The sequence below is a fragment of the Arvicanthis niloticus genome, chromosome 4, assembly GCF_011762505.2.
Source record: "Arvicanthis niloticus isolate mArvNil1 chromosome 4, mArvNil1.pat.X, whole genome shotgun sequence".
In the NCBI taxonomy this organism is placed as follows: domain Eukaryota; kingdom Metazoa; phylum Chordata; class Mammalia; order Rodentia; family Muridae; genus Arvicanthis; species Arvicanthis niloticus.
In genome coordinates this window covers 117,924,795-117,940,918 of record NC_047661.1, presented here as the reverse complement: position 1 = coordinate 117,940,918, position 16,124 = coordinate 117,924,795, and the positions used below count along the sequence as shown (strand labels likewise).

Here is a 16,124-nt window from a genome sequence, read left to right as displayed (position 1 = left end):
AAAGATCATGGCTTGGTGGCTATATATATCTGTGTTCTTAAGATCTCTGTTGGCTTCTCCTCACCTCTCTCTAGATAGCTCCAGCTTTGAGAGCTTACTGTGAGCTGCTAGGAGATAGAGAAAATGAATACTGCTGCATACGTACTCCTGAAAATTATTCAGAATTGGGACTTAATTAAATCTATTGTGCCATAATATGCATTTGAAAAATAAAGACCTTATAAATGACTAAGTGAAAGATTGTTTTGTCTACCACATTTATTTTATCTCCACAACAAACTTGTTTTTATTAAATTAATAGCATATTTCTAAAATGGGTCATGTGTTTAAAAGTTTTAATGTCAATGCTTACATACTTTGGTGTATTTCAAATGATAACTATTACATATTTAAAGACATTTTGGCATGGTTTTTGACAGAAGTCTCTAGATTTTCTCTCCCTTCCTTGAACTCATAACAAATAAATGATTTATAAGTGCTATAGATTCCTAATTCTTATGTGCATAATTTAAAATGAAACTTCAAGATTGGCATTATTTCTTGAGAGTGTATTAACTTAAAAACATAATGGTGTTTCATATTTTTGACAGTGTTTCATAAATAAATTCCCATTACAGCATTGAGGCTTTTCAGATTTCTTCTAGAAATTCACATGAGAAGTTCACAGTTTTTGTTATTTCATTTTCAAGCAACATCCAAAGTGTTAGAGATACAGAAATTGATGAGGAAAATATTGCTTGTAAAAATGGTATGCTAAAATGTAAGAATTACCATGGAAAAATGTAATTTACATTTGGTCATGGGTATCTCACTAGTAGAGATAGATTACAAATTATATTAAGGATGGTTTAGTAACTTTTCTGTTTTCTGTAATAAAATACTCTGACAAAAAAGCAACTTTGAATAAAGATTTTATTTTGACTTTTAGTTCCAGAGATACACACATATAGAAATACACACATACACACACACCCCACCCCCAACACACAGAGGGAGCGAGACATAGACAGAGACACAGAGAGACACATAGAGACAGACACAGTCAGAGAGCAAAAAAAAAAAAAAAAAAAAAAAAAAAAAAATGGAGTCAGGCTATCAAAACTCAAAGTCCACCCCACCCCCACCCTGTCCCTGTGATGTGTTTCTTCCAGCAAGGCTTTACCTTATAAAGGTCCCTTAACCTTTTAAACCATCACCACCAGCTGAGGGTGCAGCTCAATCCCATGAGCCTATCCAGCACTATCACATCCCTGGACCCCATGTCTTATGTCCATTTTATGATACAAAATGCATTGTCCAACTTCAAAGGTTTACGTATTCTTTCACAGCTCCAACACTGTTCAAAAGTGCAAAGTCTCTTCTATACCCAAGGATGTCTTTTCACTGTCACCCAATATTAACAAACACATAAACAAACACATAAACCCAAATTATATGTTTTCAATATCTGTAGAGTATGCATACCCATTCAAAAATGAAGGGATGGGACCATAGTGCCCAAGAAAAATGAAAACCCAACAGTGTAAAACCCAGCAGAGTTCTCTTCACATTGTATAGATGACTACCCCTCTACCTTTGCAGTATGCAGCACATCTCTCTTTCTTGGCTGGTTCTACTCCCCATATACACCCTTCGTAGGCATGTGTTCTACTGTTCTGGCATCTCCAATAGCTTGAGAGTCTCTATTGAAACATAGACTTCATTTTTATACCCTTATGTAATGGCCTTTGGCCCTCACAGGACTTTCACTCTGCTATGATAGTTAGCCTTAGACATTCTCTGAGATCATGGTGGAAGGTCCCATGGCATCCTCAACACTTTATCTTTTGTGCAACCTAAAGTAATGTAATGTGGCAAGAAGTTTATCAACCAACCAAGGGTAAAACCTAGTTACCTTGGACTGTGTTTATAAATAGGTTTTATATGCTGAATCCACTGAAAAGTGTCCTTAGGTAGTTGCTTTCTTGAAGTAGGAAACCCCTTTGGCTGTCTTCTTTCACAAATTGGAAATTTAAGTGGTGCTATGTTGTTTTCAGGGTACCTTTCCTGGTATTCAATGTGGCCCAAGTGGGTTCTTGTCAATGGTTGTAATCTTGTAATTACACTCTTCAGCACAGAGCTTGGCTGGAATCACAAGCTTCCTAGTATTCTTTTCCTTTCCAAACTGCATTTTAAAATTTCTTTTGCATAAGGGTCATAAGGAATAACCATGCCATGGACTGAATACCATGCTGCCTGAAATGTCCTCTGCCATAGAAATTAGCCCAGTTTTTTTAAAGTTCAGACTCAAACAAATTTTTATTCCTATGCAGAATGCAACTAGATTCTTTGCCAAAATATCACATGAATGGCCACTAGCCCAGTTGCCATTGGAGACACATTAAAGAGATGTGTCTGCAGTGTATCAGGTTACTCCTGTCTTCCTAGTGTACACAAGAATGGCCCACTAAGCTCTGCCCACAGCACTTTCTAGCCTGAAGTACAAACCCTTCCACATTCCTCCAGAAAGGTCAGGTTCACTATAGAACAAAATCTACTTTGCTGTTGACAATTTCTGTATGAGTTATTTTTCTGTGCTATTGTAGAATAGCCTGATGAATGGTAGCTTTGGGGAGAAATAATTTATTTTAGCTTCCAGTGTGCATACAGTCTGTCTATCATGGTGTAGAAGGCATGGCAGCCAGAGTGTGAGGTTGGCTGATCATAAGGACATCACGGAGCCAGTTCTGTATCAAATAGCAGGATAGCACAGTAGCCACAGAGAAGTGACACATGAACAAGAATCAAGGATGCACAGGCATTTACTAAATGGGTGAGACAAAGTGTTAAATGAAAATTAAAATGACTAATGTGAGCCAGGCATTATACTAAGTATTACATTACATGAACCATTTGAATCTTATAACCCCATGAGGTATTAGGGATAGATATTCCCATCTAAAGATTAAAAAAAAATGTAGTATGAAGGCTGTGGCAGAATTAAGTTTTCTTATGTATCAGTTGGTGATTCTCTCTTGTCTCTCAGAGGGATTGCCACTTGCTTGTAGAGTTCCTGGTTGTTCCTACTCCATGTGATGTTTGATTGGCAGCACAGGTAGAAAGGTTCTATCCCAAAAGGGTCCCAGGTGCTGTTCTCCTCTTTTTGGAATACTCCTTCCAGCAGTATTCATGTTAACACTCCCAAGTACAGGCAATGACAGAGTAACATAAGACCAACATGAAGAACGGAAACCGGTTAACTGAAAAGAATCATCTCTTCATGAACCAAGACAAGCAGGCAGTGCATTTGACTGCAAGAGAGGGTTATTTGGGAAAAGAAAATGGAAATACTGAATAATGCTAGCCTTAAGTACAGCGCTGGATGGTAAAGGAAAACTCCCTTAGGTCCTTGAGGTTTCATTCCTGTCATAAGTCAGAAATGTAATGAGTAACAAAAGCAGGGTTGGCAGTACACAGTCTGAGCTCTGTGTCTACATGAAAAGGGAAAGAGAAAGAGAAAGAGAAAGAGAAAGAGAAAGAGAAAGAGAGTTTTAGCAAAATTATAGCATAGATGTGAGAAAGAATTCTGGGCTCATGTACTGAAAATTCCTTGTGCTACTGAGGTTAGATTTAATCTTAGTAGAGGAACATTCTCTTTGGATTCCTAAACATGTAGAGTTGTCCTCAAAATTGGAAATATAGTATAAGCTGTGTTTTCTAATAAGGTTCCATTCTTTAGATGTATATGTAGGGCATAGAAGATGGAAGCTCACTAAAGTAACATTGTATACACATGGAGACTTTTACTTTTAAGAACACATGACAGTATCTTCCAAACAATGTATGTACTAATTGTTAGTCCTTTTTGTAATGGATTTTTGGATGGTGCATCAGTAGTTGCAGCGCCTTTTCCCTGGGCCACTTACAACAGTGGATAATTAAAAAACTGAACTGGATAATTAAAAAAAGCATAAACTACTAACTTCTGATGGTTTTCGTTTAGTCTTTTGAGATGAAGCCTACTTTCATTCATATTTGCAGGTAGTATGGATCATAAGTGTTAAATGCATATTTTAAACTTATGAATATGTTATACCAATGACCATTACAGTTTTTTTTTTTAAGATAAAGTGTAAAGGTCTGTAGTTTAGAATTTGCGATAATTAATCCAACGATTCTATGCAACACCACAAAGAAAGTTTACTTTCAACTAACCTGTTAGTGTTCCAGTTCTTAAAATTATATAACTATTGGTGAGGTAGTATCCTTGTTCATAGTATTTGTAATAAGAAGTCTGAATTATTTAAAAGTGGATAGCATAGCAACATTGTCCTACAACCTCAAGTGGTCTAAACTAATACAGGTACATAAATTTTTTTTTAAAAAATGTGAATGCAAGTGTGTGTGCATGTGTATGTATGAGTATGCATGTGTATATATGTGTATGCATATGAGTATTGTTTTATGTAAGGGGTGATCAGAGAGCAAGAGAATTATATCACACATGATAAAATACAAATGAGAACTGTTGATGAAGGACATATTGGAATGCCTTACACGTTTTGTCAAAATAACTAAAACAATTACTGATGATGAATTAGAAATTGTTTCAGTCTTTTTTTTTGTTTCAGTCTTTTTAAGGGGTATTTGGTAGTATCTATGAGAAGATTTGTAATGTCTGTCTTCTGATGTAATTGTTTTATATCTAAGAATGTCAAGTAGACACAGTTATAATCAGAGATATGTATGTTAATTATATAACTGTATGGATTATAGAAATTCTACATTATAGCAAAATCTCTTAAAAATATCACAACAGAAGGTTGATTTCTAATTAGGATGTTTCTATGCAAAATATCATTTCATCTTTGAAAATAACTTGTTGTGGGAAATGTTCACAATATATAAATAAAATATCTGCCAACATAGTGGCCACTATTGTCATTTTAACCCTTGGGAAGCTAAGGCAGAGTGAAGTTTGAATCAGTCTGGGTAACATAGTAATACTTTCCTTATAGAAGACAGAGAAATGAATCCAATTACAAGATGATATAGTATCCTTTGTGAAATACATTTTTTGTTACTGAAGTGATACTATAATGCCACACATGCAGGTTTTGTCAGTAAATTGCTAAGGATGTAATGATTTAATCCACTTTAGTCAATTGGTCCTTTTAAAATTTTCTTTCATGGAATATATAGTACATTTGATTGAAAAAGTCACATTTGGATAAGTGAAAATCTCCTGCCAAAATTTGAATATGTCTTATCTATGTAGGGGAACAGCTGGGAAAACATCTACTGGCAGAAGTCATACCTTATAGTTCTTCCTTTTAAAACTAAGTAGCACCCATCACTTTTCCAGGAGCATGCTATACTTTTCATAAGGTGGCTAACTCTGTTACTGTGAGACTGTTTAAATAGCCCTCAGCTACTGAGTAAATATTTCTGGGTTTGGTCTCTTAAAACATTCTAATCTACATGAAGTTTGAGAAAGCTTGTTTTAAGGAAATCTGATTTGTCAAGTACTTGAGTTCATACAAATATGCACTAGGTACTTATATCTAATTTTTACAGGATTCCAGGGGTCCTTATGCTTTGTATCTATCAGAAAGCAACCTTGGGTATATTGAATATAGAGTTGTTTTTGTTTCAGATGCCAGGTGAGAAGAGCCTGCAGACCCAGCACCTGACTCTGGGGTACAAAGGAACTTGTGCATTCATGTTAGGCTCAGGGACCCATTTACTTCCCTGTGTTCTTTCTGTGGGTTTATTCTGTGTCATAGAGAAGACTTATGCTGTTAAAATAAAAATCTAGCTGAGTGGATTCATCTATGTCTGACTGTATCATCAACAGCCAAGCATGCTATTTTGAGTACATATATGTGTGTGTGTTTTTTCAATGCATTAAAGTTTTCCCCTATTTTGCATTCCCCTATTTGATACCTTGTTATTAAGCTTTTGGAAAAAGAGTTCATTCCTTTTAAGTAAAAATATAAGTTGTTCCATGGCTTTCTTTTTCAGATTTTGTTGATGGACCCATACACCACAAGGCCTTACTCATATCTGTGACTGTCTGTAGTTTACTCTTGGTCCTCATTATTTTATTCTGTTACTTCAGGTAAGTATTTGATATGTTCATGGAGTTTCACACTCATAGTGAGATCCCTATATGAATATATTTTTTTTACTGTTCTTGTCTGTAAGCTTTGTGCCACACAGCTTTCTTTGCCCCTAGATCTCAGGTTTATCTGATAATAACTGTTGCCTTTGATCAAAATTCACCCCAACAAAGCTATAAATAGATGCCTATATCATTTCTGTTTCAGACATTACTCAGTTAAGATTTTCATCTCTAAGGAAACACGGATAATTGGAAAATTTAGTGGCTAGTTATGACTTATGTTTGATGCTAATTAGATAAAAAATATGGGAGTCGGAGTACTTTGAGTAATTTCTTATTTTCTGGCTACAAATTTCTCTAGTATTGCAGCTTTTATAGAGTAAACATTAAAATAAACTGTTTAGTTATATTTAAGGTTTTAGTCAGGAACTTATTTTCTGCTTTGTGAAATGTAAAGGTTTGAATGTCCATACTATTGGAGCATCCAAATATTCAACTGTGACATTCTATAGTAAGCACGTCACTTAGCTATTGAAGACATTACATGTTAAATATTACCAGGTTTAAAGGTTTTAGTTTTATGTCATGGTTATTGTATTGTCTTATACATCATTTTATGTGAAAGAATTTCCTGATATACTTTTGTTAAAAAAGATTTATTTATTTATCTAGTTTTGTGCATCGGTGGTGTTTTGCCTGTATGTATGTCTATGTAAGAGTATTGAATACTCTGGAATTGGAGTTGCAGACAATTGTGAACTGCCATGTTTATACTTGAACTGGGGTCCTCTGGAAATTCAGCTATTGCTCCTAACTGCTGAGCCATCTCTCTAGATTCCCTGACATACTTTAATAAATGAAAGGAAAAAAAAAAACCCTGTGTATTTAAGTACTTAGGGAACTTAAAGGAAATGTTTCTAGGAAACGGATATTGGAGCTATTTGAAAATGCTAACAGAGTATAGTCTACTTATATATAACATTTAGAAGATGGAGAGAGAAAAAATGTACATGACTGAGTGAGAAACATTCCAAGGGTAGCAAATAGTGTTTTTCGCCTTGCGTTTATTGCTAAATTCCATGATTAATGTTTGTCTGCGATGTTTTATATCTGTGATTGCATTTCTGTGTTTAAATTTATCTCCCCTGTCCATGATTAGGTATAAGAGACAAGAAGCCCGACCTCGGTACAGTATTGGGCTGGAGCAGGATGAGACTTACATTCCTCCTGGAGAGTCCCTGAGAGACTTGATTGAGCAATCTCAGAGCTCGGGAAGTGGATCAGGCCTCCCTCTGCTGGTAGGAGAAGAATATTGCATGAATCCCAAGGAAACCTGTTCTCAGACAGAGTATCAGTTTCCTTTTACTTAAATAGAACAGTAGACAAGGAGAAGGCTCAATGGCTGTCTGGTGTCAGAGCTTAGTCATGGGCACCCTGATAACATTTGATGTGTTGAGGGTGAGATTATTGTTTTTTTTTTTAATGTACTTGTCTGTTTACCAGAGAGACCTTCAGACATCCTGATGAAAAGTAGTTATAAAACAATACATGTGGGCCTTCTGCCCTCTGGTTTTGATGAGGACTGATTGAATTTCTGTACTTTGACCTGGCCTTTGAAGGCAAAAGCATTACCATCAACCTCTGCAAAGGAAGAGGCCTGAATATCAGCTGTAGGATGCGATTGCAGGCTGAGGTCTGTCTTTTCCATCCAGGAGGGCTTAAATTTCTGATAGCCAGCACTTCCAATTGTGATGCGAACATGTTCCTTCTCAAGACACTTGCTTGGCTGAGAAATGCACTTGATTCTTTTATAGACCACAAAGTAAGATTGTTGGAATTGAGGATACAAGTAATTTTAATGGAAACTAATTTCCTCAATGAGTGTTATTACTTTAGCAAGAAAGGTAGAGAGAAAATACATATTTGGGGAGTGCACACATATGCAATGGCTTGCAGAAACTGGTTCTTTACCTTGTGGTGATAGAGGATTGAACTCAGGCTTGGTGACAAGTCCTTTCAGTTTTGGGGCATCTCACTAGCCCCTTAAAAAATCATAAAATTTACTCTTAGACTTCAGGCTTTGGTTCTGACTTGCATGTCTTCTTGTTTAATCGGACAATCTGTATTTATTTGTAGTTAATAGTTTTAAGATCAAACAGAAAACAATCTGTACTTATACAACCATTTTAGTTATTATAAGCAGGATAATAGTACATGGAACTTTAAAATTTGCATAGGTTCTGATGATCAAATAGTTTTAATTGTTATACTTTAATCTGTATGTAGCAGTTATAATTATTGTTGTTTGTATCTTTTGTAGCATTGTATTTTATTTGTAAAGGAAAGTACAAATAGTAAAATCTACTTGGTACTAATGAGTTAGATGCTTCTGCTCTCGGGATTCTGACTGATTTGACCTCAGTTTCTCCTCACTCATCTCACTGAGCTGCGGTTACCTTTCTATAGTCTTTGACTATTGCTTTTCATCTTTGCAGGGATATAATTAGCCTAACCTCTCCCGTGATCTATAGATCTCTCTAGCTTCATATAGATAACATTTACACTACACCTGACTCCTGTCCTTTGTTTCTACTCCCCTGCCTGTGACCTGAGACCTGCATCATGTCTGAGCAGTTTAGTTATTCTCGAAATAAAACATGGTTCCTGTCTTCACCAATGTAATCACCGTGTGACACATTCCTCTAGTTTGTGACTCAAGGTCTCCTTCTGATAGGGTGTAGGGTGAGATTTGAGGCTGAGGTCTTCTTGCCATTTCTCTGTTACCTTTGCCTAGAGTCTGGGCATCTTCTGTCATACGCTGTCTGTTTACTCTTGTACCTTCAATGATGTGCTTCATGGGTCGGGCTATATACTCCATTGTATCCACTTCTGTCCTTCTGACAGTCTGTCTGTTCTATTAAACAGGATGCTCAGTCATTGGTGTAAAAAGTTTTACCTTGAGATTTTTTACCGTCTGCAGGGAGTCCTTTCTGTTTATATATTCTAGATCCCAACCCAACACCAATGTTTGGCTTTTCTTTGGATCTGCTTTTTATTGCTGCAGCAAAAATAGTAGAGAGACAAATTCAATATTTTATTTAATTTTTTTCATCTCTGTTTTGACCCACAACTCATCTCAGATTCTTCCCACCTTCCTACTAACCCTACTTCATGTTCTTTCTCTTGTTCTTGTTCTCTCTTAGAACACACACACACACACACACACACACACACACACACACAGAAAGAAAAGCAACAAAAATCTAATAATACAAAAATACCCAAACAAAACAAAATCCCACAAAAAAAATCATGGACTTTGTTTATTTGTTGGCCAATTCTCCTAGGTATAAACTCTACCCTGAAGTGTGGTTCATATAACCAGTGATATTTACTGGGAAAATCAAATTTCTTTTTGTCAGTAGGTATCAGTTGTAAAGAGTTTCTTGGTTAGGGGTGGGCCCCTGTGTCAACTTCCTCCTATTAGTGCTGGGATTTTTGTCTGGCTTGAACGTGTGTGGGCCCTGTGCATATTGCCATAGTTTTTGTGAGTTTGTAAGTGTATTAGTCCTCTTATGTCTTGAAGATACTGTTTCTTTGGAATCATTCACTGCCTCTGGCCCTTTAAATCAAACAACAGACAATCAAACCCTCTAACCTTATAAGCCCAAACACAAAGATGAACAAAGAATGTCTGTGATATTTAATTACTATAACCATGACTCTAAAAAGATAATTATTTTATGTGCATACACACATGCACAAACATAAATACACACAAATACTTCGCTTAAATAGGGTGAATAAATATATATGAGACAGATTGTAGTAGTCTTCATTCAAAAGCATTAACATTGGGCTGGCAAGATGGCTCAGCAGTTAGAAATACTTCTGATCAGAACTAATAATATTCTGGGTTCTATCCCCAGATCCAGTAAGAAGCAGGAGAAGACTCACTCCTGAGAAATATCTTCTGACCACCACATAAACATCATAGCACACATGCATTGTGACACATGAGTTGTCTTCTAATCAACTCCTCTTTCTTTGGGGTTGTGGTTGCACACTGAGGTGAAACTGCATGTCAGAACAGAACTATTCATCTCCTGGAAGGAACGTGAAGCAAGAAACTGAGTCTTACACTGCCCCTTATGGGTACTTTCCCTGTGACTTACAGAGCTCTGACTAGACCCCCAACTCTTAACTCCTCACATTTGAAACAAGCTGGAGACAAAACTTTGAACATATAGACCTTTGGGGGAAAAAACTTAAGATAGAAACTATAGCCAATTGTTGTAAACTTTGTCTTCATAGAAGACATTTGTCTTTTAAAAAAAACTGTGAATGTACTTGAGATTGAAAACATGTATGCAGAAAGAGCAGAAACATTGGTAATATCAAAAACTGAAATCAGAGTTTAAATTTCAACCATATGTTCAGGTTTCTTGGCGATATAATTTCAAAAAGCAAGTAAAATTTTGTTTCTAACTTAATGGCAGAATATCTCGGAGGTCTGCTGTTTCCGTCCCATGTAACACTCTCATTACTGTCAGGACATTCATTAGGAAAGACATACTTTTTCTAGAAAAGCAGCAGAGCTGTTTTCTAGGCTGGATTCAGAGATTCACAGAGCAATGCTATTAGCATCTGCAATATCATCTGTAATTGGATGCACTATTTCTTTAATAACAGTGGCATTTTTCTTCCAAGTGGCAGGCTTAACTGCTTGGTGTCTGGCTCTTAGCCAGTCCTCTCTTGATGCTCCTGTCGTCTTGTCTGGGGAGAGGACATATAGCCTGCCTAAGGCCACCTCGTAGGGAACGCCCATCAGACATTCTGAGAGGGGACGTTGCTTTATGCATTGATGTGTTTGATTGTTTTCATCTTACTTCATGCTTCCTGGACCACTAGTACTTCTTTCCGTTATGGCATCTTAATTTAGGAAGAGTACTGCTTTCATCCTGTTTTTCTTGGCATTAGCAGTTTTAAGAAGAAACTCAGGACATCTTTAGTTTATATTATCACTCATCCTGGAATCACAGAAAATTCCTAATTAAGGGATCTACAGAATTGTGTCCATATCCTCATTCTTAGAATCTATCACAGTGTCAGGCAAGAGGGATTTAGGCTGCCAACCCATGGACTAAAAAATGGGAGTGGCTGTGTGAATTGCTTTTTCACAAATGAATGTTCCTAAAAATTACAAAAACAGAAAGTAAAGCTTTTGATGTAAAACTATGGATAGGACTTTGTATTTGTTATGGTAAGATTTTGTTAGCATCATGTACAAGTTTGCATGTTTGAGGCAGATTATCTCCTATGTAGACCAGGCTGGGTTTCAACTCACAATCTAAATACTTAGTTTCCTTGGTTCTGATATTATAGGTTTGGGCCCCCAGATTTGGATATATCAAGTTCTTTCTATCTACTTCCTGGTTCTATGAATAGCCTGCAGAGTTAGTCTGCAGAAGTTAGAAGTTAGTTAGCCAGGAAAACACTGATTCACTACAGAGGACATACATGTCACAGAGACAGTCATTTGCATTCTATACTACTTAATTAAAAGGTTTCACTTTATTTTTATGAACTCTTTGTAATTCTTCACATATTTTTATACATTATTACATGAACTTTCTCTCCAGCTTGTTAACTCTTTTGTACCACTTGTACTGTTTGAACTGCTGGTTTCTGTCCCTATTTTGTATTTTTTTTTTTTTACCATGACAAGTGTTTCTTTCTCTTCAAAAACACAATTCTCTACTGTCTTACCATGCTTGCTTAGTCTTCATTTAGTAAATGAAGTCCCTGTTTAAGTTCGTTAAGCAGTTCCTGTAGCTATTTGGTATTCTACTGTTATAGAATTCTAAAAATTCTGCTAAAAATCTACAGGGATTCAAATCAGTGGTATTTTCTTTTTCTTTAGTTTCTAATGAGCTCTCATTTTCCTTTATCCTCTTGTTTTTTGTCTTTCTTTGTTCTTCTTCATTTTAGGTGTTTGTTGTTGTTTTGTTTGTTTTTGTTTTTTCTTGTTTTGTTTTCTGTTTTGTGTTGTTTGGTTGGTTAGAGTTTTTTATTTATTTTTTTATTTTCTTTTGATTTTTGGTTTTTGGTTTTTAGAGACAGTATTTCTCTGTATAACACCCCTGGATGTTCTGGAGCTCACTTTGTAGATCAGGCTGGCCTCAGACTCAGAGAGACCCCCCTGTTAATGTCTCCCACGTGCTGGGATTAAAGATGTGTACCACCATGCCTGGCCACTTTAGGAGAGAGTTTCTATAAATTTCCTTATGTGTTCAATAGTTGTTGTCTTGTTTAACGGAGGATCCATGATTTGTTATGTGAGGGCAAAACTTCCTTCAGAATACTTAATAAATCATTATATCAGTAGAATTGTTTGGTCCATCAGGTACGAGTTACTGTGAAACCATTTGTATTTTTTTTTCTATGAATGTTGCAATAGACAGAACATCTGATATTCAGAAATAGTATCTGATGATTTAAAATTGACAATCATCTATCTGAAATACCTTTAAAAGAGAACAATTATAATTAATAAATACAAATAACTCATGTGTATAACATTGACCACATAATTTTACATGTAGTCCTTCCCACTCCCTCTCCTCTGGAGGAAAACTTAAACAGTTCTGTAGTTCTGTAAATATACTAATGAAGTGTTTTGGGGCCTTACCAGGTCCAAAGGACAATAGCTAAGCAAATTCAGATGGTGAAGCAGATTGGAAAAGGTCGCTATGGGGAAGTGTGGATGGGAAAGTGGCGTGGAGAAAAGGTGGCGGTGAAAGTGTTCTTCACCACGGAGGAAGCCAGCTGGTTCCGAGAGACTGAGATCTATCAGACGGTCCTGATGAGGCACGAGAACATCCTGGGTGAGTCACAGTCTACACTGCTGCATTTGGGGTTTCCTTGCATTCCTCTGTCTTTCTCTTCACATCTGCATATGAACTCATCTGTCTAGACCTGTAACGAAACTTACACTTTCTTTCTGGCATGAGCCCCAGAGCTCATAAGCCTCTGGCGTGGACCTCACAGGAGGCATGACTAAGGTGCTTCTGTGGATGGGTCGTGGGCTGGAAATGTTATACTCTCCAATGATATTTTTCTTTCTTCAGAAACAGGAAGTACAAATGAAATACTAGAATTTCTTAAGGTTTCTTAGGGATTTGAAGGGTTCATATTTGGATTTAAATGTTGTGAAAAGTTATAGGCATTTTATTTGCAGAGTTTATTTGTGGCAAGAGTTTATGTTGAGAATTGAGTTCTCTTTCCTTCCTTCAGGCTAGATGTGATCTGCCTGGGTAATTTGAGTAGGAGAGGACCCAGTGAGTGCCCAACAGGCTTCCATTCAACATGTCTTGCTTGTAACTGTAATCCACAAGGGATTTTCAGATCAAAGAGTGGCTTCAAATCGAAACTCTTATTTTTTCTCTCTCCCTCCAATTTTTGTCTCCTCTGCATGGTATTAGTACTTTACCACTATCAAGGGCATATTCAGAAAACTGGGCAAGATGCTAAAACAAAAACAGCTGGAAAGGAAGAATGAATATTTGAGCATATGAATGATTCCTCATTCTGTCCAGGAAACACATCCAATTCTTTTTTTACTCTTTTGCTTTTCAGGGTTCATTGCTGCAGATATCAAAGGGACTGGGTCCTGGACTCAGTTATACCTCATCACAGACTATCATGAAAACGGTTCTCTTTATGACTATCTGAAATCTACCACACTAGATGCAAAGTCCATGCTGAAACTAGCCTACTCGTCTGTTAGTGGCCTATGCCATTTACACACGGAGATCTTCAGCACTCAAGGCAAACCAGCAATTGCCCATCGAGACTTGAAAAGTAAAAACATCCTGGTGAAGAAAAATGGAACTTGCTGCATAGCAGACCTAGGTCTGGCTGTCAAGTTCATTAGGTTAGTATACGAGCCAATAGATACCCATTTTGAGATTATTTTTGAGTGTTCTAGTTACTCTCCCCAGCTCTGTTCTATGATAATTCAGCGGTTGTGGAACACCATATATTTTAACTTTATTGGAGAGAAACATGTCATGATATTCTTGGTAAAGACTATGTGTTTGGGTCAATCTTCTTGTTTCCATTCTCATCAGTGACCTGGCTTATCAATTATTCTATAAAGCAACAGAGCTGTATAGAAAACAGGGGGTTAATGCCTGTGCTGAGTGGTTTTGTATCAAGTTAACACAAGCTACAGTCATTTTGGAAGAAGGAACCTTAATTGAGAAAATGTTTCAACAGTTGTGGGCCAATTCTTTTCTTATGTTGATTGACGTTTGATGTGGGAGAGTCTAGCTCACTCTTATTTTTTCACCCCTGGGCTGGTGTTCTTAGGTAATATAAAGAAGAAAGTTGAGCAAGCCATGGTGAACAATCCAGTAAGCAGTATTCCTCCATGACTTATGCATCAGCTGTTGCCTCCAGGTTCCTACCTTGACTTCCTGCCTTGATTTTTTTGATTGGTCTTATAAGCTGTAAGGTGGAATAAGCCCTTTCCTCCCAGAGTTGCTTTGGGTCAGTGATGTTTTATAATAGCAATAGAGATTTTTTAACTAAGACAATGCCTGAGAAACTACGTCAGAATTCTGTATGACATTTGTAAGCATGGGGAGGATTCAAGAAGAACCAGAAGCTGAATGGTGGCAAAGACCATGTTTTATGTGTTGTACAGTAAGGATTACTTCATAGATGTTTGTGGCAAATACTGTACACCAAGGAACAAAGCAGCTGAAATTCAGTGATGTTAAAAAATATTGTCCCCAGACACACATACTTGGATTTACTGGTGGCAGTGTTCAGAACATGCAGGCTTCTTGTTATGTTGGTAGCCCCTGCACAGTGAGGAGGGTTTCATATTCAGGTGCTGGGACTCTGTCTCTTTCTCTTTTATCAGTGCATCTCCTTTTAGCTAGGACATGCCTCTGGCCATGGAACCAATACAAAATCACAAACTGAAAACATTATTGTTTGTAATTACAATTTTGTTTTTGTAACTCAGTTGTCAAGTTCTCTAGTGTAAATGTAAACTTCATAGATTACAATATCTTGTTGCAATGGGAAAAGGTTTGACAGAGCAGGTGGGAATGATTTAGAGGAAATGGTTCCTCTAGTCTGAAAAGAAAGGCAGATTTATCTGGGTGAACAAATCCTTGAATCACTAGCTACCTCTAGAATACTCAGTCTAGGCTAACAGTACATCTCTGGCCCTACTTGTGAATATTTCTAAAAAAGACTCTATAGTATGTAGAGAAGCATATGAGGAAGAGCTGGGTGAGGGTTACAAGAGAGGACTAGTGGGTTTCCATTTCTCCTGAATGTAAAATCTGAGTTGTAGCTTAATAATAAATTTAGATAAGGGGAGGTCTTTGCCAATTATAGATGACAAATGGGAATTTAAATAAAGTGAATTATGCTATAAATTTGTTTGAGATATGAACCTCACACTATTCAGTAATCGTATTAAATCTAGTTTCTCTTCAGAATTTTTTTTTTTTTTTGTGAAAGGCAACTCTTTTTAAGTCTAGTCTACAACAACAGAACAAACATAAGCAATTCATCTGGTGTGCCTCTAATTACCAGACTCTACTCTCCTATTTAAATTTTACCCCCCCCCCAAACGATTGAGATGCAATAGACTTTCTTGTCTTTGTCAGTTGTCTTCTGCCCTTCCTCCCTCCCCTGATCTGCTTTATTGAGAAACCATTGCTGTGTGCACTGGAAGTCTTGGCTTATATGCACCGGAACCCTTGGCTCATTGTGACACCACTGTCCCTGGTATGTCACTGTGCTTCAGGCTCCCTCCTTTCTCTTCCCACTGCTTCTACTTCTCTTTCATCCTTAACTATTTCTGTTTGTGATATTTCCAGCCTTTTCTGACCTTCATTCTTAGCTCTGAGTTTGGCTGAACCAGTTTAAAACATGGAGTGCCTAATTTTTGATTTGTCCAGTCGGATGAGTTGTATCTTCATGAAGGTCATGCTTT

The 16,124-nt window shown here is 36.9% G+C and overlaps 1 protein-coding gene across 5 annotated transcripts in view; it reads left to right on the top strand.

Moving 5' to 3' along the window:
• Nucleotides 1–16,124, top strand: part of Bmpr1b (bone morphogenetic protein receptor type 1B) — a 157,732-nt gene that overhangs the window by 119,766 nt on the left and 21,842 nt on the right. For all 5 annotated transcript variants that reach the window (XM_076933308.1, XM_076933310.1, XM_034500999.2 and 2 more), the window contains 4 exons: nt 6,004–6,100; nt 7,263–7,401; nt 12,798–12,990; nt 13,742–14,039. In XM_076933308.1, coding sequence (XP_076789423.1) covers nt 6,004–6,100; nt 7,263–7,401; nt 12,798–12,990; nt 13,742–14,039 — 727 coding nt within the window. The remainder of the gene's footprint in view (nt 1–6,003; nt 6,101–7,262; nt 7,402–12,797; nt 12,991–13,741; nt 14,040–16,124) is intronic.